Below are 21396 nucleotides of genomic sequence, written 5' to 3' on the forward strand. Positions count from 1 at the left end.
AGCAAATCAAAGCACAAAACAAATTCCAATCACTTAAGGCTTAAATTCCCCAGCAGAACACAACACAACAACAAACGCAAACAGAACTGACACAGCATAGGAGCGATTGCACGAGTTCGCGTGACAGCTTCCTGTGGCCTTGACTGGGAAGCATCCACGCCTTGTATATCGCGACGCACGAAACACCGCCCGCCTCTCGCTGGCACCCCCAAACGCAGGCGGTGATTGGGCAGTGCAAATGTCTCAACTCCCCTCGTCCGCCGAGCACCGGTTGAGCACATTCTGTCACTTGCGCTAGCGTTAAATGGAGGAACGTCCCTGCGAAGGGGCAATCGGAGTATTTATCAGCCATGGAGCAGAGAACAGCCCTGATCGATCGAACATATCGGTAAACAATGATCAGAACCACAGTCAGTTCAAGAACGAGAAAACGCAGACGAAGAAAACAGGTTGGTAAACCAGCAGCGCTCGTTGTGTTTTTCTTTGACAAGCTTCAAATGTACGCGTTTACCTCATCGCAGCTTAAACTGAGTGTAATGCGTTGTATTTTATGCTGACCGCACTGTTTGGAATAGTTACAAACAACGTTAGCCGCAAAGCTAGTTAGCGTGAAGGGACATTGACCTTGTGCACCGGTCTCTCGGCACGCATTACACATTTCTCATATACAAAATTAATTCCCAAACATACCTCTCCATTTGGGCCGTTTTAAAGAGCAAAGCGTCCATCAGAAATCAGCATAGCCAGTTAGCTCTGCCCCGTCGCTGCCACAGCAACATGAACCGGCTCCTGTGGAATGTTCCTGCTCGTAGCTTAAGCTTGTTCTGTTATTTCCTGTCCGCCATGATGGACGGCCAAATCTCAGAAACTTCACCGCTACCCGTTTATCTTGCAAAACCGAATGTTTTGGCCAAACTGTTTGGAGAGCGTCGTTAGCTCTGTTCGCTTTTGATGCCCGGGTCATTATTAGTGTTGCTGAGGGGTGTTTGTTTCTGCAGTTTAGCTGGAAACGAGGCCTATTGCTCTTTGACAGTCATGTGAGTGGGCCTGGCAGAGACTGGGCTCGCGCTTACCGCTGATTCCAACTCGGCACCAAGTGGCCTGAATAGAACGCGACGGAAAATTCTATACCCGTTCAAACACAAACGTTCCAGAACCCTAAATAGAAGCAGTCGGAAAATCCTATACATAAACGGCCAACGTGCGCGAGTCTGCGTGTACACCCACATAATCAATTTCAAACAATTAACATTTGCCTTCACTTATTGTGAAGTGTATTTTCTTGACTATTTATCATTGATAATCCTTGTATGAAACACCACAAGTAAGCGCCCCATGCCACGACAAATGCTTTTAACTTATGTTGAATGTTTGATATTAATCAAAAGTGACACTATTTATTTAGCGTATTTTACTCATCGCTTAGTGTTGGAATGCACAACCGGACTTTGTGTTGGACCGTGGCAACGTTTGATGTGGAGCCAGTGTGGAACGGCTCTGTTAGCTATTGTGACATGGAAACTGTGCTACACCGCTACATGTCGCATAAATCGATCATAATTGATGGATAAAACGTCTTGTAACTCCTTTTCCAATGTGTATTTGTAGTTGTCACTTTACAAACTCGTCATAACATATAAACAGTCAGAGCTGCATGCGGCTAATCTATCGGGCTGCACTCTTAGCATGCTAAGCTATCTGATGACTTGGCCGGTTTGTTGATCGAATACGCACTGGTTGTCAAGAGTTAAGTCTTGTTTAGGTAAACATGGTTTAAATAAACCGTTAAAATTGCAAAAGTTATTTCATGTAATTCGGCATAAATGTTGCTCGCTGTCATGCTGCGATTTAACTAGGTTAGCCTAATGTTAACTTACACAATAGTGTGACTTTACTACACAAACAAGCGCTCACGCCTAGGATAAAACGGGTTAAAGTGCTTTGACCTGTGTTTTTCATTAATTTCAGCGTTTTAAGACGTGTCCACCAATACTGGGAAACTACCCAAATATGACTGAGTACTCCATTTTGACACGTCATACCTCCGGTTAAAAATAGGGCGATGTCAGACTTTAGCCGGCCGATGAAAGCACGCTTACAAGGGTTACTCTCTGCACTCCTCATATTTTCAGGCTTAAAGGACATAGGTCGTAAACACCCGTTTAAAACACAGAATACATTTATTACCGCATTTATGTAATTCGCTGTTGATTTGGGGTGTTGTATTGCCCCGTTGCCTCCGATTGTTTACATATACTGTGCAAAAATAGATCATGTCCGGTGTGAATTCATTTAAATCTGTGTACCAAGTTTTCAATATTGTATTATTGCTGATGCCAGTGCTGTGAGGACATACCTTAAGCTGTCATAAATAGTTTCCATAGAAATTATGAAGCCAAGCAGACCATCTCATGCCACTTGTCTAGAAATAAAAAAAAAACATAAGTTTATTTTTTAATCCAAACACTTCAAATTATGATTATTCTGTTGCGAACAACTACATTGAACATATAATAATTATTCTGTGGTGTAACATTATGCAAATTGAGGGGGTGTTTTTTCCTAGAATAAAAAAAAATTCTCACTTTTCAGGAAAATAAGCAGCTCATTACTTCTCAACAATGCTTCTTGAGCACCAAATCAGCACATTTTAGTGGTTTCTGAAATGTCATGTAACACTTATTACTAGAGGAATAGCTGCTGAAAGTTACATTTTCCATTGCAATAATGACAGGAAGGACCTTTCCCCCTTTATTTCTCTCTCGGTGTATTTTGATAAATGTTTATTATTAACAGCTTATTTAAAACTTACACATTTATAGTAGACTTATTTTGAAAACCCCAGATTTTCACTTTATTTTATGAACTGTTTGAATGTGGGATAGTAATGACTATCAGATTTTTCAAGATTTGAGTCATCCTAATCTGCAGTTTTTCATTGTAAGTTCCAGAAGGGAGTTTGTCATCAGCCTGACCCTGGCTTGGTTCCACTGAACATACCTAGTCTAAATATTTCTTGATCTTGTGCAAACATTGACTAGACTTGACCTGTTCTCTTACTGGAGCTTGAGATCAGATCTGGACATTGGCCATCAATTGTTTGTTTAGTGGATCAATTGATACAGATTTGCATTTTGTGTATTTATTGCTTTTGTTTCTTCTCTATGCAGAAAATGGCAAAGTAAATGGAACTTTGAAGGAGGGAGAGGTGACTCCCACATCCTTTAAACCAGACAGCTCCCTGCACCCTGCAAACAGCAATGGCGAAAGACACCTGCTAGACATCAACTTGAAACAGAAGCCCACTCGACGGGCTTTCACTGCTGACTCCACAGGGGACAGAAAAGTTAGAAACACTAGCAGAAACAGCATGGACTTCAAAAATGACAAGTCCTCAGAGTTGAACACACTTGAGGGCAAAAAAGAGGTTTTGGCTTCTCTGAATGGTGTGATTTCGATCAACTCTGTACCACTTACCAATGGTTACCCTAGCAAACCTGGAGCTGACAATGATGGCAGTGGCTCTGAGAGTGGATACACTACACCCAAGAAGCGTCGGGCCCAGAGGAATGGCAAAGCTGGAGACAATGTGACTGCTTCTGCCCAGGGAAAAGCCATGCAGCAGGGCGGCAAACAAGAGCATGGGCCTTTGGCACTGGAGTCAGCCTCTGGTGCTCAAGTGGAGAGTGGCAGAGGCGGTTCAAAAGCTGAGCCCTACCTAAAAGCCAAGGAACCACCTGCGTGTGCCACCCCACCACCTCTGCCAGTGACTGAACTTCAACGCAAAAACTCAGACAGCAAGGCAGCTGGCAAACGGTTCGAGGATCGCTCAAGCAAGGTTAAGGTGGCTAGCTCCACCAAAGAGGACTCATGGACCTTGTTCAAGCCTCCGCCTGTCTTTCCTGTGGACAATAGTAGCGCTAAGATTGTGCCTAAGATCAGTTATGCAAGCAAAGTAAAGGAGAACCTCAATAAGACTGCCCAAGCTGGCGGGGAGGCTCTCACTCCTGCTCCCCAGGTGCCTGGGAGACCACCACAGGTCCCCATGTCAGCGGTGAAAACCATCACCTCGGCTAGCTTTACCAACGGTCCCCTGCCGGGGGAAGGGAATGGCTGTCCCCTGCCCGGCCCCCATTTCAGCTCTGGTCCTCTACTGGCGACCCCAACTGTTGCCACTGAGAATGTAGCATCTCCCCCTGGTAGCGGCACTATGGCCATTGGAAGTTCTACCACCTCTTTGGCTGAGCCCAGGAAGCCCAGCTTATTTGTTTACCCCATCACCCCCTCCAATATGCAACTTTCTCTCCCTAGCGGCCGCCAAGCCGATCCCCCTGCTGCTCCGACAAATCAGAAGTCTCTGGGGGATATTTTTCAGAATCAATGGGGCTTGTCCTTTATCAATGAACCTAGTGCCGGACCAGAAGGTGTGGCATGTCGCTCAAACGGGAAGGACGTGCTGACGGAGGTGAGCTTTCAGGGAGGCTCTCCTGTGGCCACTCAGACCTCCAGTACCTCTCAGAGACCGGATCAACCACCCTTCACCAAGGCTCATGAGCCAGACAAACGGACTAATGCTCAGAGTCGAAGTGTTTGTGGAGGTGCCACGGCGGCAAGTGGGGCCGTACCCGAGACCTTTGTCCTCAGCCTTGATACCCAGAGAGATGAGACGGGGGTTCATGGAGCAATAGTGTTTTGTTCTTCCTCTAAGGACATTTGTGCCGAGCTGCCTCCCTCCTCTCCAGCTGCACCTAAGGTGGCTTTGGCCAAGGACCAGGGCCATGCTAAGGGCTTTGACAGGAGGTCTAGTTGGGGGTCGTTTGATCTAAAAGCTGCTGTAATTTATCACACTAAAGGTAATTACTGTTTTATCACCTTGCAAAGTACAGTCTCTTCTTGTATTACATTTTTAGCATTTGTTAAAATGTGCACAATACATTGACTGCTATTTTATTAAGTTTTTGAGTAAATGTCTGAGTACACGGAGATTGATAGAACCAAACCCTGGCCTTACTTTTTTTTGCTATATGCTTATCTGTACATCAAAATACTCAAAAAGGCGCTTTAGAGAACCACTGTTTGGTGCTATTATGGTCAGGCCACCTTAAAAGGCCTTCAACCCTCAAGTGTCAAAGTTTTATATTCGATCAATTTAAGACATTTTTTGCTATTTCTGCACAGAATTTAGTAAAAAAAAAAAATGTAGATTTATACAGAATGATTTTGGGAGTATAACAAAAAAATGAATATATGTGAATAAAAATTTATATTTAATGTTTACGTTACAAGTCCAATTAGATATTACTTTATATTACTGTATACTACTTTATAAACTGTATTGTCAATAAATCATATGAAAATTTTCATATTAGTTATAATAATTGCAGATTTCTGTGTGCGCAGATTTTGTGTAGACCTAGTTTTCAGGCTTTCTCTAATTTATAAAAAGTTTGCTTTGTATTATAAGTTAGTAGGGGTGTAAGGGTTTTCTGTAACAATTTCTTACTGTTCTCCAACCAAAGTTCGGCACATGCTTACCCTGCCATTAATGTAACAGCAAGTTTAACAAACATTGGCTAATGAATGTATATGGACCATATACAGTACATCATTACATTTGTGTTTAAATTGAATTCATTTAAGTTTTGTAATTTAAACATCGTAGCTTAAGATCTAAAGAGAACTCGTGTTTGAGTTTTAAGAAGGACACACTTCAACAACCATTTTTGAATAGAAAGCTGGACTACACAAATTGAGTCGTGTGTTTAAAAGGACAAATTATCACAAAAAAACTCATAAAACATCATATTCCTGTTGTCTGTGTTTTTAATGTTAATCAAGCAACAAAGAAATCACTCTGTTCTTTTGTAAATAGCTATTGTAACTTTAATAATGTTTTTATTGAAACTATTGAATTTATATAATGAAGTGTATGTGCAATTTTATCTTTTATTGTAGTATTTAATTTCTCTACCTGAAGAATGAAACTAGGCATGGGCCAGTATAAGATTCTGATAGTATGATAACCTTGGATAAAAATATCCTGGCATCACGGGGTTGTGATTACTACTCCACAATAAGTTATTTTTAAAAGTCTGGGTACAAAAAATAACTTTTTCCTCCACATTAAACACAATATATTTTATTTGAAGAAATATTTAAAATATTTTCAACTAGTAGCTTTTGATGTAGAGGTTCAGTTTCTGCTAGAGATACTGTTGCCTGAAAAAACTAAATAAAATAGTTGTGAAAAACAGGTAAAAAAAAAAAAAAGACCTTGCATATACCTTAGGAACGGTATAACAGAATACTTTGGCGGTTTTAAAACCTTGAATTTTCCAAACTGTGGTAAATCTTAAAATCGGATATCGTCCCATGCCTAAACGCAACTATCATTTCAGTCAGCTTTTGTCTGTTTAGTGTGTTCATGTGCCACTTTTTGGTCCACAAGGTGATGCAACAACACAGTTGGGTTTGTTTGGTTCTAGTTATTTTGCATCAGCTTGGTGTCTCCTGGCCTTCTCAAATTAGAATGTTAAAGGTACAGATTACCCACAAATGAAAATTGCCTCATTTACTTAGTTGGTTCTTTCTTCTGTTGATCACAAAAGAATACATGCTTGCATTTACTATGCAAGTCAACAGATCCCAGCATCCAGCATTTTTCAATATATTTTCTTTTGTGTTTGACAGGAGAAAGAACCTCAAATAGGTTTTAAACAAGCGAAGGCTGAATAAATGACGTCAAAATTTACAATTTTGGGTGATCTCTCCCTTTAAGGATTATTTTATGAAGACAAAGCTTGATTGTCATAAAAAATACATATGTTTTATATCATTATTAATGTCTCCCATGTGAACTATCCCAATTGCACGCAATACATAAGTGTTATTTCAGTGTGGCTATATAAAGCAACAAAACAGCAGTATTTTGAAGCCTTCTGTTAGTTTAATTGGAAACACCTCACTCCTTGGTTCTTTGAAGTCAAAATAGAAATGACAGATCTTGATTGAATTGTAGTTGTGCTTGGATATTTTTACACTGAACTTTGTTCTTGCTCTTCTTTGCAGAAATGGAATATATTTTGAATTTGCAAAAACAAGGTAAGCCTCCATTTATTTATATACAACCTTCCACAGCATGTGATTAAACCCTTAAATGATTCAGCGTTTAGATATTGCCCCATCTGCTCACATCCTTCAACCCTCCCCATGTTGTTTTCTATCTCTCACCTACAATCTAACTTTCCCCAGATCCAAATCGAGTAGTCCTCTTCAGTGAGTCATGGGACGGACCTGCTCAATGAGGCTGTGTCTGGACACTATATCTCAGATGAACTCTGCTGCAAAACGATGCGCTTGAGGAACATGGCTGCTGCCTCTGAACATCCCGAATCAGAACTAATCCAATCTTGAGATGGTTTAGAAAGGACCTTGTTACCAGTCAGCAGTCAAGGATGTGCGCAGAGGAACAGAGAAAAACGGGTTAGCTGATTTTAGAATATTAGAACGGGAGCTGTGGAACTCAACTCTGACGCGTTCTAGTGGATATGTTGCTGAAGACAATTGAAATGGCTTTTGGGGGACATACAACTCACGGCAAACACTCATGAAAACCCTGTCATGACATTGGATTAGGGCGGAAGCTTCTCCTTTAAGTACTCACGGACCTAAAGAGAGCGTCCTGGAGGAAGACATGTCACCACGTGTCCCCTTTTGAATTCAAATAATCATGTAGACTCAAAGGGGTCACAATGAATTCATTTGGGCACAGAACCGAAGAGTGTCACTCAACAGTGAACTAACATACTGTGGCCAGAGGAACTACATGGCTTTTCTTTTCTTTTTTCAGGGGAATCGAGCTCCAAATATGTGTGTGGGGGCAGTTAGTTCAAGCCTTTGGGATTAAATAATTGTCTTAATTTAATTTCCGGACAAGATTGGGTCAGTCCTGTTAGAAACACGTCTCCATTTGTTTGTCATTTTATTTTGTTTTTATCGAAATACTTAACTCCCAGGGCAGGTTATGAGGTACACTTGGATTGGGAAAGCGTACACCCTGTAGTGTGCATGTGCAGTATGCTGCTCTGTGCGTCCTCTTATGGAAGAGTTCAAAGTGCTATCGTTCTATAGTCTTATTGTCGTCTCTTCACGCTTCTGTCACATGACAGCCGTCTCTTGCTCATTGTGTGAGAGTGTGTAAACAGAGGGCAGAGATCATGCTATACTATATCTTGAGTGTTTTATGTTTTAAAGTTTTTTTTTTTATTTTAAGTAGCGATTAGAACCCAGAACTAATTGATAAGACGTGCCACACCACACTTTAGCGCTAATAGGTTCATCATGGCTATATTAGATCATTTTTCTACAGCCGCTCTTTAAAATAGGGTTTGTTTTTTGCCTAGAAAGGTTTTATTTGGGACGTCGACACAATTTAGAGGGAACCTAGAGAGCAATCGCTGACAAATCCATTTTATTTTTAATTTATTTTGCTCCGGAGACTAGAAGCCCCTAGCTTTTCTGTTTAAATGAGCGCCACAGTCATATTTTTATGCTTTTATCTCTTGTATGTTGTAATTTGTACCTGGTTTTCATGCTTCTTGGTTAAGCACACACACACAAGCCTCATCAGTAGAACCGCCGTTGACAGGAATTCTGCCGTTGTGTAAATGTTTCTCTTTCTAATGTCAGAAAAAAGCATTCTAAACGTAAAGTCTATGCTCTGTTTTTATCATTTCACAGATTAATTGATTTATACATAAGAATCAGTAGCACTTTATGTAATATGTTCTTGAATTGTATTTCCTTAAACATTGACATATCAGTACATATTTGAAATTCTAGTAATTAATCATAGGCTACTAACTTTAACCTCTACCTAAGGACTATCGGTCCACAATCTCAAAAGAAAAATAGATATATACAAAACTATAAAATAAAAAAAAAAAGGAAAAAGGAAATAAAATTTAAAAAGACACTCAGGTAGAATTAGGGCAGTGTTCTTCTATCTAACTAAACAAACAAAAAAATGCACCAACAGTGTTATTGCCAAAAATGAAAAGAACATCCCATGTTTGTACCAGCCGTTTTTTAAATTGTAACCTTTTAAGGGATTTAATTTTTGACTGAAAGCCAACGCTTGCATCTTTACAGGTATCATTTGGCATCAATGTTTTCTGTACATGACCATGAAACACTGCCAGGTGAAAGATTTAAGTACACGTGGAGGAAACGTTAACCACACTACGTTATCTATATGTCTTTGCGAGTTTTTTTTTAGTTTAAGGTTTTAAATTCAGCATGTTATGGTTTCCAATGTGGTCAGTCTTCACGAAACGTGGGATGTTTCGCGATATTCGTTAATCCGTTTATGTTCTCTTAGGTATTCAAAGTCTGTCCGGTGTCTTGGTTTGAAAGATACTGCAAAAACTCTGTTGATAAAAAGGTTGTTAAATTCTGCTTCATCTTCTCTAATTCCGTTGGATTCCACTTAAAAGCTTTGTGCAATGTAGAGAAATCCTGCGATTTGATAATTAGCTTGTTCTTGGCTTTTTAGCTGTTCAGTTTTATTGTAGTTCTCTAAATTGTCTTTAAACTGCTCACGTAGAGCATTATTCTTTATTTTGATATCCAAGGGATTTGCTTAAGGAGTTACTGAAGTAGCTGTAATTTAAAACCGTCTGTTATTACGTTTAAATGAATTATGAAATACCTCTTTGAACACGCATTGTCCTGGTATCCCTATTTCCACTTAAAGGGATCAATTGCTTTGAAATTAGGATTCTGTCATTACTTTATGTAACTTCATGTCGTTCCAAACTTGATTGTCTACCACTCAATGGCATCCAGTGCTGCTTTGGTGCTCATCGACTTTTACTGTATAGATTAAGAAAAAAAACAGCTTTGGAACTACTTGAGGATGATTAAACAAATGCAGACTCCTCATTTTTGAGCGAACCCTGCCCTTAACTCAGTTACATCTTTGTAAATGAACTGATCCTGGCCATTGTTTTGAGAAACTCAACTCCATGGGTCAAATGCACATGTAGAGGTTCTATGCACAGAATGCAAAACAGAACAGATTTATATTCTGGGGGGTTGCACATTAGCTTAATTTCCTCGATTTAAATAAGCACTTACTACCCCACAAATAATATAATTGCAATATAAATTATTTACACAAATCTTAAATAGCTCCCTTTAGAGTTTAAAGAATTGCGAGTATGTGCGGATGGGAGAGAGGTACAGAGATACTTAAAAGGTGTATTTCATTGTGAATTCTGTACCATGATAATGCATCTTTGTTGGCATATTCAAACTACATGTGGTTTCTTGATGTATGAATGATTCTTGTCTTGTCCTGACAACTCAATTTTTTTATTTCTTCGCGTGTGGATGCATATGTGTGTTGGTGTGCAAGCATGAGTATTTGTCTTCATCCATATGCTCAATGATATGCAAAGTTAATATTGCGAACTTTTCAAGTTCAGGGTGCCTGTGTTAAGCGATATATTAAACGGAATCACATCAGAACATGGAAAAAAAAGTCCTGCTTTTCCTTTTCCCCTGAACCCACACCCCACCATTACTCCCCAACAATCTTCAGTTGTGCCATGTTTTGACTGTTAAAAGTTTGAATTAATATTTCATTTTTATGTTGCTCTCTCTGAGTTTCCTACAGTGGACATCAAGAGAGGGTTACATTTTGTCTCGAATCTTTGTCACTGCTAATAAACTTGTTGAAAAGATACTCCTGTCTTGTTTTGAATTTACAATAGGTCTGCCTTTTAATTTGATGTCTACATGTGTCTTTTTGAAAACACATTAAAATAATGATCCATGTTAATGTATTTACTGATATGAAAATACAATAAACAATACATCACTGTATACAGTTGAAGTCAGAATTATTACCCCCCCCCTGTTTATTTTTTTCCCCAATTTTTGTGTAACAGAGAGCAGATTTTTGTCAACACATTTCTAAACATAACAGTTTTAATAACTCATTACTAATAACTAAATTATTTTATCTTTGCCATGATGACAATAAACAATTTACTAAATGTTTTTCCAAGACACTTCTATACAGCTTAAAGTGGTATTTAAAAGTGTAACTAGGTTAATTAGGTTAACTAGGCAGGTTAGGGTAATTAAGAAAGTTATTGTATACCTATGGTTTGTTCTGTAGACTTTCGAAAAAATATATATAGCTTAAAGGGGCTAATAATTTTGTCCTTAAAATGGTGTTTAAAAAAATGTAAAACTGCTTTTATTGTAGCTGAAATAAAACACGGCTTTCTTCAAAAGAAAAAAATATTATCAGACATACTGTGAAAACGTCCTTGCTCTGTTAAACATCATTTGGAAATATAAAATAAAAAATCTAAGTGTGGCTAATAATGCTGACTTCGACTGTATTTTAATAATTTTTTTAATGTAACAGTTAACAATTTTTGTAAGTTACACAGTATTTAACTGTAATATGAACTATATTTTACTGTAAGACAGTATGTATATACAGTATTTACTGTATACAAAGTATGTTACTGCATTTTGAGGTTTTTTTATCAAAATAACAGTATGTTTTACAGTAAAGATATGCAATACTGCAAATACAGATTTAGCAACATAAATGGTGCTGAAATGTTAATTTAGAGTATTTTTGCCATAATTGGTACCAGTAGGTTACTGTAGATCAGGGGTCACCAACATTGTGCCCGCGGGCTACCTGGTGGAGGATCACATGTGTTGCCCGCAGGCCTGTTCTAAAAATAGCTCACCATAGCGCCACTTACCAGTAAGCTTCATCTAATATAGAAGTAATCATTTAAAAATGTAAATATTTGCAGAAATATATAAAAATAAATAAATGCAGGGTATTTCCTACCCTGTTAAATCATTGTTGATAACTTTTGTGAGAATCATTAACATGATCAGTGTCTTCACATGGATGAATATCATTAATTATTACCAAAATCATAAAGTATAATTAAAAGTAAATTGAGCAAATTTGTTATTTGAGAAGCGTTTATCAAACTGGTAGCCCTCGACATTAATTGGTATCCAAGAAGTAGCTCTCAGTTTCATAAAGGTTGGTGACCCCTGCTGTAGATTCTACAGGATATTAACAGTGTAGTTAATGAAAGTGAAGTTCATTGTTAGTTGTTAACTCGCAGTACATCAATAAGCACCACTTTCATGTTTAATGAATTTGTAAATCATAAATTATGATTAATAAATGCTGTAGAAGATTGTTAGTGCTTGATATTAGCATTGACTAAGCCAGCAATGTTTTAAATTGTTACATTTTTTAGCATTTTAAAGACATTTTCTGGGTTCAATTTATTTTGGTATTGGGACCTTAATGTTGGTTAAAGGGACAGTTCACCCAAAAATGAACATTTACCTCCCCTTAAGTGGTTCCAAATCTTTATGAGTTTCTTGTTCTGTTGAACAACAAAAATAAGATAATTAAAAAAAAGCTATACTATAGCTAAGACTTCTACTATAGAAGTCGATTATTACCCGTTATATCTACTTTTGTCTTTAATTGAAAAACTTATAAAGCTTTGAAAAAAGAAGAGTGAGCAGTGTTGTGGGGAATAATGCATTATTAATATTAATATTACTTTTTAAAGTAACGAGTAAAGTAATGCATTACTTTAAAAAATAATAATATTGTAGTTATTTTAAAAAATGCAATGAGTTATGCATTTAGTTTAGTTAATTCCCTTTTAAAAAATAAACAATAAGTAAAATAAATAAAGTCACGTTCAATCCCACCCAATAAAAGAATGCAGGAACAGACAGAAATGAACACCGCAAATATTGTCATCATTCTGAACACATGAAAGAAAAGGAAAAGAGGATTATCTGAACGCACAGCGATTTTACTTTTTAATAAGACAAAAAGTACAAAAGTAGCAAACGCATTGCTTTAAACTTTCATTGATCTGTGTATATGGCATGTATAGCTCTGAGGTCAGGAAGTTCTCTGAAGATAACATCCTACATTCATTTTTTTTGTATGTGTTTTTTTAAAGGTAAATGAAGACTAAACAGTGTGTTGTTAATTGCAGAGCTTCTTTATTTAAATAAAAAAAGAAGAAGAAGAAATGCCTGCAAGTTCTGAAAGAGATCAAGCCTCAGCCAGGTCAGAAAGTAACTCAAATGTAACGTTACACATTACTTACCATTAAAAAAGTAACCAAGTAACGCAACTAGTAACTTTATGGGGAGTAACTCAATATTGTAATGCACTTCCTATGTCCTACTTTCTAAAGTACCTTTCCCCAACACTGAGAGTGAGTGAACAATGACTGAATTTTCATTTTTGGGTGAACAACTCCTTTAAGATACCAATCACTCCAAATATAATAATAAATATGTTATCGTTTTGTTTTGTTTTTTAATTGCAAGTATTTTATGTTTTTAAGGCAGCTTAAAAAGTAAAGCAGTTGCCAGAGAGAGGTAGCCTGAAATCCAGTAAAATCTTTTCCAGTAACGTCAAAAGTAATTAAAAACACTTCAAATAATATTTAACATTACAGGTTATAATGTAAATGCGTAAATAAAATTCATATTTGCTTTTAAATTATCCTAAACGCCATTTTGAATGCCTTTTTGTACCTTTGGTTGTTTAGTCAGACGTTAGTTTTGGGGCGCGACTGATCTTGAACTCTAAAAAATTGCTTTAACATTTATACCTCACCTTCTCAGATTTACAGCACCACACGCCACCTTCTATTTCCGCATTCACTTTTATAACCCTGACTTGCTGTTATTATAGCATTATAAACAGGACAAACGGAAGCTGTGTTTTCCCCCGCGGAAAGTCCCGCCGGAACCCCTTTGGAGTCTCTGGCCTGGCACTGCTGTTAAAAAAGGTGAGTCAAAAGATGAGCATGTCTGAGTTTGAACTGCTAGAAAGACATGGACGAGAACTAATTAAACATTGGTGGTTATTTGGCAATTGGCCTTATACTCTATTGTACTCTATTGTTTGCTTGACTATTAAATTTAGAAATCTATTTTAACAACCCCTTCTCATGTTTTATTAGGAAATATTTTATGAGGGGCGAAACGCCACCTCAGTAGGAATAAAGGAGTGCACCACTAGATGTAGCTGTTGTCCATCATAAAGTGCAAGACAAGCACATAAGCCAAAATGTATTTTTATTTATTTATTTATTTATTTATTTATTTATTTATTTATTTATTTATTTATTTATTTATTTATTTATTTATTTATTTATTTTTATTGCAGAATGCAGAAACATACAGAACAGTATCCTACATACAACATAAAGAGCAATATCAATTGATAAATAAAACAGGAGAGAAAGGAGAAAAAAAAACAAACATTTTTGCTCTTACAAGGGTTATTTTAAAATGACTTATACAAAGATCTTAAAATCTTAAGATTTTTACAGTTTTTAAAGCTTTCTTATTAGTCAATCCTGAAATTAACTGTTAAGAAGAGCACACAAGCCAACATTAAGAGTAAAAACAGACTACAAGATTACCTACAGAGATCCCACTGAGTGTATGAGAAAACATTCACTTTATTTAAAAATAAAATATTATAATGATGATATTTTATGATCATATTAAAATATTAAATTATCTTTAATAAATGAATGATCAGTAAAATCACTTTTATAGCAAATAATTAGTTATTTTCATGGTCTTTAAGGTGAAATCATGCAGCATAAACAAAGGAAGTTGAAAAAAGGTAGGCTAAATATGTATATGAAGTAAATAGATCAAACTAACTCAAAGTATATTATAGAGTCAATATTACACAATATAAAATACAGTATATACACATTGTTATGCATTATTTTATTAATATTTTTATCGAAATGTATAGCTAATATAAATGTAAATAAAAACTATAGAAAAACAGGCAAAAAAGGCGAAAGCAACAAAATTATATACGGTACAATACCAGTCAAAAGTTTGGAAGTTTGGGGTCAGTAAGATTTTTAAATGTTTTAAAGCTTCCCCTGCTCACCAAGGCTGCATTTATGTAATCAAAAATACAGTATAAATTGGCAAATTGTGAAACGTTATTGCTCTATAAAATAACTGTTCAGAAGTAGTTTATAATTTAATTTAATAATTTATTCCAGTGATTTAATGCTGAATTTTCAGCTTCATTACTCCAGTCTTCAGAGTCACATGATTCTTCAGAAATCACTCTAATAATAATCATTATTATTATTTTTATTATTATTATGATTAAAAATGGTAATATTAATAAAAGCAATAATGACGAGTAATAATTTCATATGAAACTACACAATAAGAAAGCAGCTATTTAAAAGTTCAATAACTATTTTTTACATTTAATACATTATATACAAGCATTTAAGCATGTTTATTTAGTTTATCTAGAAAAATGTATTATCAACTTTAAACAATATAAAAACACAGAAATACATGAACTAACATACAAATGAATTCAAACTAATAATAACACTGTAGAGAACATGAAAGCAATACAACATATACTGTACACACATTCATGCATGTTTATTTATTTATTTTTGATTCAATCTTCAAAAAATGAATTATCAACTTAGAAAAAGATACAAACTTGTTTACGTAAACTAATATAAATGGTAGTCATGGTAGTGCATGGAGTACCACAATCGCATCACAGCAAGAAAGTCGCTGGTTCAAGCCACAGTCCAAAGACATGCGCTATAGGTGAATTGAATAGGCTACATTGGCTTTAGTGTATGTGTGTGAAAGCAGTAGTGTATGGGTGTTTCTCAGAGCTGGGTTGCGGTTGGAAGGGCCTCCGCTGCGTAAAACATATGCTGGATAAGTTGATGGTTAATTCCGCTGTGGCGACCCCTAAATAATAAAGGAACTAAGCTGAGAAGAAAATGAATGAATAAACATGAACATTTTTATTCATTATTTTGTTAATTTATTTTTTGAATCTACATAAATATATTTTAAGCTTAATAACGGTACATCACATTTAACCTGTACTGTATACGCATCTACATCACATACTGTATGCAGACCAAAGCTTTGTTTGTGGAAGGAAAAGGCCAGAATCTTGATTCATGCGCCTATAGGGAAAAAACCCACTATGAAATACATCAATGATGAATGTATAAATCCCCTGGGGGTCCTGACGTGTCCCAGCATCTCCTGCGACGATCTGCAGATGATAAAAGAGGAACATAACACTCCGTTCTTTCTTCGTTTCTAATAATACCATTAAGCATCACACAAACCCACTTGCATTTAAAAAAAACAGCGCTCCATATTTGGACCATGATTGACATTTCTAATAAAAGCTAAGCATTACTTCCACCAAAGTGATAGAACTGTCGCAAACGCCAGTGATTTCACTCTCCTCCCTCCCTCCTCACCCCCGTCAGAAATATGCCCAAGACGGCATGGTAAAAATAGACAGTCGAAAGATTCCTTGTGCTTTAAATAGAGCTGACTCTCTAAGTATGAGGTCAGTGTCACTGAATGTCTTTGTAGGCTCTATTCTGTACTTCTGTGACTAAAGCCAAGCAGATACAGCTCTCTTTCTCTCTGCCACAAGCGGATCAACAATGCTTCAGTGTAACACTCACAGTCTATGTACACTCACAAGCCCCCAGATGTGTGACGATCTCTCAGTCTGAACGAAGGCCTGAAGGCTTCTGTGACTGGAGCTGCGTGAACGCCGACATTTTTTTCCATTACACAACCTGATTTTGCAATTAAAACTTGCACCTAGAGTATTGGATTCATTAAATCCAACCATGAATAATTTACATGCACATAATTTGGAAAAAAAAAATCAATTACATACTTCCATGACATTCCTCGTGTGGTCTTTGTTTCTTGGAGCCGTGTACGGATTATGTTCTATTGTTCCGCTCTGTAATCTTTACTACATGTTACGTTCGAATGGCTTGGACGAACAATAGGTGGTTGAAAGAAAATGTACATGCAATAAAATGTGAGTCTGGGTCCCTGCCGTCAGTGCCTGACCTCAGTGGGATTGAATTAACATTTGACCAACATCGTGTCCACGTTTGATTATGTTGTGTAGCTCGGAGCAGATTAATGGAAGTGAATGGAATTTATTAACAATATCTTCATAATTTCTTAACTGATTAATGATATTTGATCAAATGTTTTATTGAAACTTAAAGCTAAAATAGGTGGATCATTCCGCGGTGGCCTGATAACCTGATAAATAAGGGACTAAGCCGAAGAAAAATATATAAATAAAGCTAAAATTAACGTAAATAAAAACAACTAAATACTAAAATATACAGTAAATTCAGAAATTTTTGCCTGCCTTTGATTTTTTTCCCTTTTTAAATATTTCCCAAATGATGTTTAACAGAACAAGGGAATTTTCACAGTATGTCTGAAAAGATTTTTTTTTCTGGAGAAAGTCTTATTTGTTTTGTTTAAGCTAGAATAAAAGCAGTTTTTTTTTTTTTTTTTTTTTAAGGTCAAAATTATTAGCCTCTTTAAGCTATATATTTTATTCAACAGTCTACAGAACAAACCATGGTTATACAATAAATTGCCTAATTAATTACCTTAACCTGCCTAGTTACCCAGTTAACCTAGTTAAGCCTTTAAATGTCACTTTAAGCTGTGTAGAGGTGTTGAAATATTTCTTGTCAAATATTATTTACTGTCATCATGGCGAAGAAAAAATAAATCAGTTATTAGAAATGAGTTACTAAAACTGTTAGGTTTAGAAATGTGTTGAAAAAAATGTGCTTTTCCTAAAACTGAAATTGGAAAGAAAAAAACAGTGGAGCTAATAATTCAGGGGGGCTAATAATTCTGACTTCAACTATATAACTACATAAACTAATAAATAAATTAATCCAAACAAATAATAACACTGCAGAGAACATCGAGGAATACAATATATGCACATTTTATACAATATTTATTTATATAATTTATTAACAATTTACTTATAATATCTTTGTAATTTCTTCATAACTGAATAATGGTATTTGAATACATTTTAATTGAAACCTAAAATAAACAAATAAAAACAACAAAATATAAAAAATCTATTTAAATACACAAATAAATTAATAATTAATTCAAACAAATAATAACTCGGTAGAGAAAATTTAGGAATACAATATAAACATTCTTTGCATGCTAATTTATTTATTATCCAATCTACAAAAATGTATTATTAACTAAATACATAAAATAAGCAATACAATATTTGTACATTTTTATGCAATGTTTTAGTTTATTTATTTATTTTTAAATCTAGATGAATGTATAAACAATTTATTAACAACATCTTTGCAATTTCTTAATAACTGAGAGAATTAGGTGATCAATGGTGCTGACTGAGCCAATTCTGAACAAAGTAGTGGTCTAGATCTTATTTAGAAACAGAACTTCTATTTTTTTTAATACTCAAACCAAATAATATTATTTTGTCCTTCATTTTCTTTTTGGCTTAGTCCCATTATTAATCTGGGCTCGCCACAGCGGAATGAACTGCCAAATTATCCAGCAAATGTTTTATGCAGCAGATGCCCTTTCAGCTGCAACCCATCACTGGAAAACATCCATACACTCCCATTCACACACACTATGGCCAGTTTAGCTTCTAGCATGTCTTTGGACTGTGGATAAAACCAGAGCACCTGGAGGAACCCACGTGAGCACGGGGAGAACATGCAAACTCAGAAATGACAACTGACCCAGCCGAGGCTTGATACAGTGAACTTCTTATTGTGAGGTGACAGCACTAACCACTGGGCCATCGGGCCACCGTGCCACCTAACATTATTTTAAATGTTTTTATTAAATTTATAGTTCACCTAAAAAATGAAATGTACTCTTGATTTACTCACCTTCAAGTGTTTCCAATTCTTTATCAGTTTCTTACTTTTGTTGACTATACATGTTGTTCACTAAAGATATTTTGAAGAAAGTGGAAAAAACATTGACCTCATTGGTTACAGGTTTCAAGCTTTCTTCGAAATATTTTCTTTTGTGTTTAACAGACTAAAAAAACTCTTAAAGGTCTGAAACAAATAAAGGGTGAGTATATATTGAAAGAGTTTTAATGTTTGGGTGAACTGTCCCTTTAACTGTAAACATCACCATAATGTCCTACTCCTGAATGATTGTGATTTTTTTTTTTAGTAAATCCAAAATGCACCACAACCAGTGTAGTTTGATTAATCAGATTATGTTTAATGAGTCAGTAGATATCATACAGTTTGATTAGTGCAGTCCATCTCCAGAAAGAATGACGCTATATGAGTCAGTTCTTTTTAGTGAATAAAACACAAACAGTACAGCACAACAAGTGAAGTTTGATTAAAGACAAAATAAACTGAATATTTTTAGAGTCAGAAACCTACAGCACAATCAGTGTAGTTTGATTAAGGAAAAATTACTCTTATAAAACCAATTATTAAAGAGTAATAAACATTTTGAATAAATTAGTCTTGTGAACACATTTTTCTTTCTAAATAGGGACATTCCATAGGCTTACACTATTTTTATACACAGCGAAGTAGAAGTACTATGACCTAACCATAAACAGAATTCTGAAAATCTATCAATCTACTACTTTTAATGCTCAACATGTCATTTTGGCTGGTTTTGCCACACAACATTTAGTGACAGTTTGTTGTGACAGTGTAGATAGCGTTGCACATAATGAGATAAAGAGGAATCATGGATTGCTGTGTTTTTATTTTTTGATTTTTAGTTCAGTTTTGTACTAGTGTAATGGTGGCAGTAGTGGAATGGCATTCATTACAGAATGTGCTTCCAGTGCTGTGTTTACATGGTTTAAGGTTACAACCTGCGGCTTAGTTAACACTTACACCTTATGAACATTTTGCTTGTAGCATATTTTGCCTATTTCCCAGACAAGATTTGTTGCTTTCAGTTTTAAGACACTCAGAATTTAAAACACAAATTCTTTTCAAGACACTTAAACAACCGCAGAAATGCAAGACGGCCTTTAAATTGGGGGAAAATCATATAAATTATGTAAAATTAAGTCACACTCCAGAGAAAAGGTGACAACTGTGAGATGTCAACTTGGAATTTGAACAGTAAATCTGAACTCAGTGATATAATTCCTGAAATTCTGATGTGCAAGAATAACTCATCACTTTCTAATTGTTTTCCCCTTTTAAAAAGGCACAAATTATTTATTTATTTATTTATTTATTTATTTATTTATTTATTTATTTATTTATTTATTTATTTATTTATTTATTTATTTATTTATTTATTCGTTTATTTATTTATATACTTATTTATTTATTTTATTTATTTATATACTTATTTATTTATATACTTATTTATTTATTTAGTGTATTTTTATCCTGTGGTACAACTGTGCTTTTATATTTAACTTCACTTCCTTAACAGGTGGCAGATTTTAAAACACTACCTCAATAGAGGTTTGTAACTGAGAGGAGGTAACTTTGTTTTCTTTCCAAATATTTATTCCATACAACTAACACAAAAAATAATGGAACCAGAATTTTAAAGAGGAAACTATATTCTCTGAGGCTTTATCACTAAAGCTGGTGCTCCACCACTTTGGACAATTATACGCAATGGACCGCTCTGTGTTTTGATGTTTTTTTTTTTTTGCATGCTCAGGACCATCTGTTTTCTGCTCCACTTACATACTATGGTCTGCCTGGAGTTATTCAGCACTACATTCCTGCAGCTTCCCCACCACAGTGCCCCAAGCAGTACTCACTGTCAATGCCAGGCCCTAATTAGGCCACCAATTCTCTGTGCAGATACCCACGCCTGGGTTATCCTCAACCATTCACTAAATCATAGGAAAAGGGATAATGGTATATCACTGTCCACCATTAGGTTTATGTGGGTGCGAGCTTTGATATTGGTCAAGATGCAATGACGGTTTTCTTTTGTGTCCTTCATTCTGTCATCGTGATTTGTAAAGGATTTTTGTGTGTCTGAGCTGCTGGTCAAACTGAAAATGAATGAACAATGAAAAATGCATGTTATTCAATTATTGATCATGCGTGGGGTAGTGGATTATAATTCCATATTGATGACATCGACATCTACTGTTTAGTACTCTTATCTAGCTCGTCTCTGTCAAACATTGCACAGCTCCAAGTGGAATTCAAACCAGTATCTTTAGTATGAGACACGGACATTAACAAGGACATTCAACAATGACCCTCAGTCCTAAGTATGCCTCTTGGGCCAGATGAGGCTAGAGGTTTACAGCTCTTTCTAGCTGGTCAGAGTTACTACCCCATCCAACTCAATATCATGTTCATTATAGCAGAACATTTAGTCACGCAATAAAGACATTGAAGATGATCATTCTGCGATAAGGACAGCTGTTAGCATTTTAAATGCTGCTAC

The 21396-nt window shown here is 35.8% G+C and overlaps 2 protein-coding genes and 1 long non-coding RNA gene across 6 annotated transcripts in view; 1 reads left to right on the forward strand and 2 right to left on the reverse strand.

Annotated features, from left to right (window-relative positions):
- Positions 1 to 815, reverse strand: part of LOC141377866 (uncharacterized) — a 107119-nt gene extending 106304 nt beyond the window's left edge. For all 4 annotated transcript variants that reach the window (XR_012390911.1, XR_012390913.1, XR_012390912.1 and 1 more), the window contains exon 1: positions 691 to 815. This is a non-coding gene — a long non-coding RNA (uncharacterized lncRNA). The remainder of the gene's footprint in view (positions 1 to 690) is intronic.
- Positions 274 to 10745, forward strand: nufip2 (nuclear FMR1 interacting protein 2). The gene is made up of 4 exons (XM_002664642.7): positions 274 to 449; positions 3171 to 4853; positions 7069 to 7101; positions 7252 to 10745. The coding sequence occupies exons 1-4, from the start codon at positions 305 to 307 to the stop codon at positions 7302 to 7304; spliced, it is 1914 nt and encodes a 637-aa protein (XP_002664688.1). The 5' UTR covers positions 274 to 304; the 3' UTR covers positions 7305 to 10745.
- Positions 10746 to 15506: 4761 nt separating this feature from the next.
- Positions 15507 to 21396, reverse strand: part of LOC141377978 (uncharacterized) — a 16070-nt gene continuing 10180 nt past the window's right edge. The window contains exon 5 of the mRNA XM_073924213.1: positions 15507 to 16177. Within this exon, the coding sequence (XP_073780314.1) occupies positions 16019 to 16177 (159 nt within the window). The 3' untranslated portion in view covers positions 15507 to 16018. The remainder of the gene's footprint in view (positions 16178 to 21396) is intronic.

The sequence above is a fragment of the Danio rerio genome, chromosome 15, assembly GCF_049306965.1.
Source record: "Danio rerio strain Tuebingen ecotype United States chromosome 15, GRCz12tu, whole genome shotgun sequence".
Classification (NCBI taxonomy): Eukaryota; Metazoa; Chordata; class Actinopteri; order Cypriniformes; family Danionidae; genus Danio; species Danio rerio.

Bases quoted from the DNA above. Each gene is read 5' to 3' on its own strand.
- nufip2 (XM_002664642.7), top strand. From the start codon at position 305: ATGGAGGAACGTCCCTGCGAAGGGGCAATCGGAGTATTTATCAGCCAT. The intron at 450-3,170 runs GTTGGTAAACCA...TTCTCTATGCAG, and splicing joins AACGCAGACGAAGAAAACAG to AAAATGGCAAAGTAAATGGA. The intron at 4,854-7,068 runs GTAATTACTGTT...TCTTCTTTGCAG, and splicing joins TGTAATTTATCACACTAAAG to AAATGGAATATATTTTGAAT.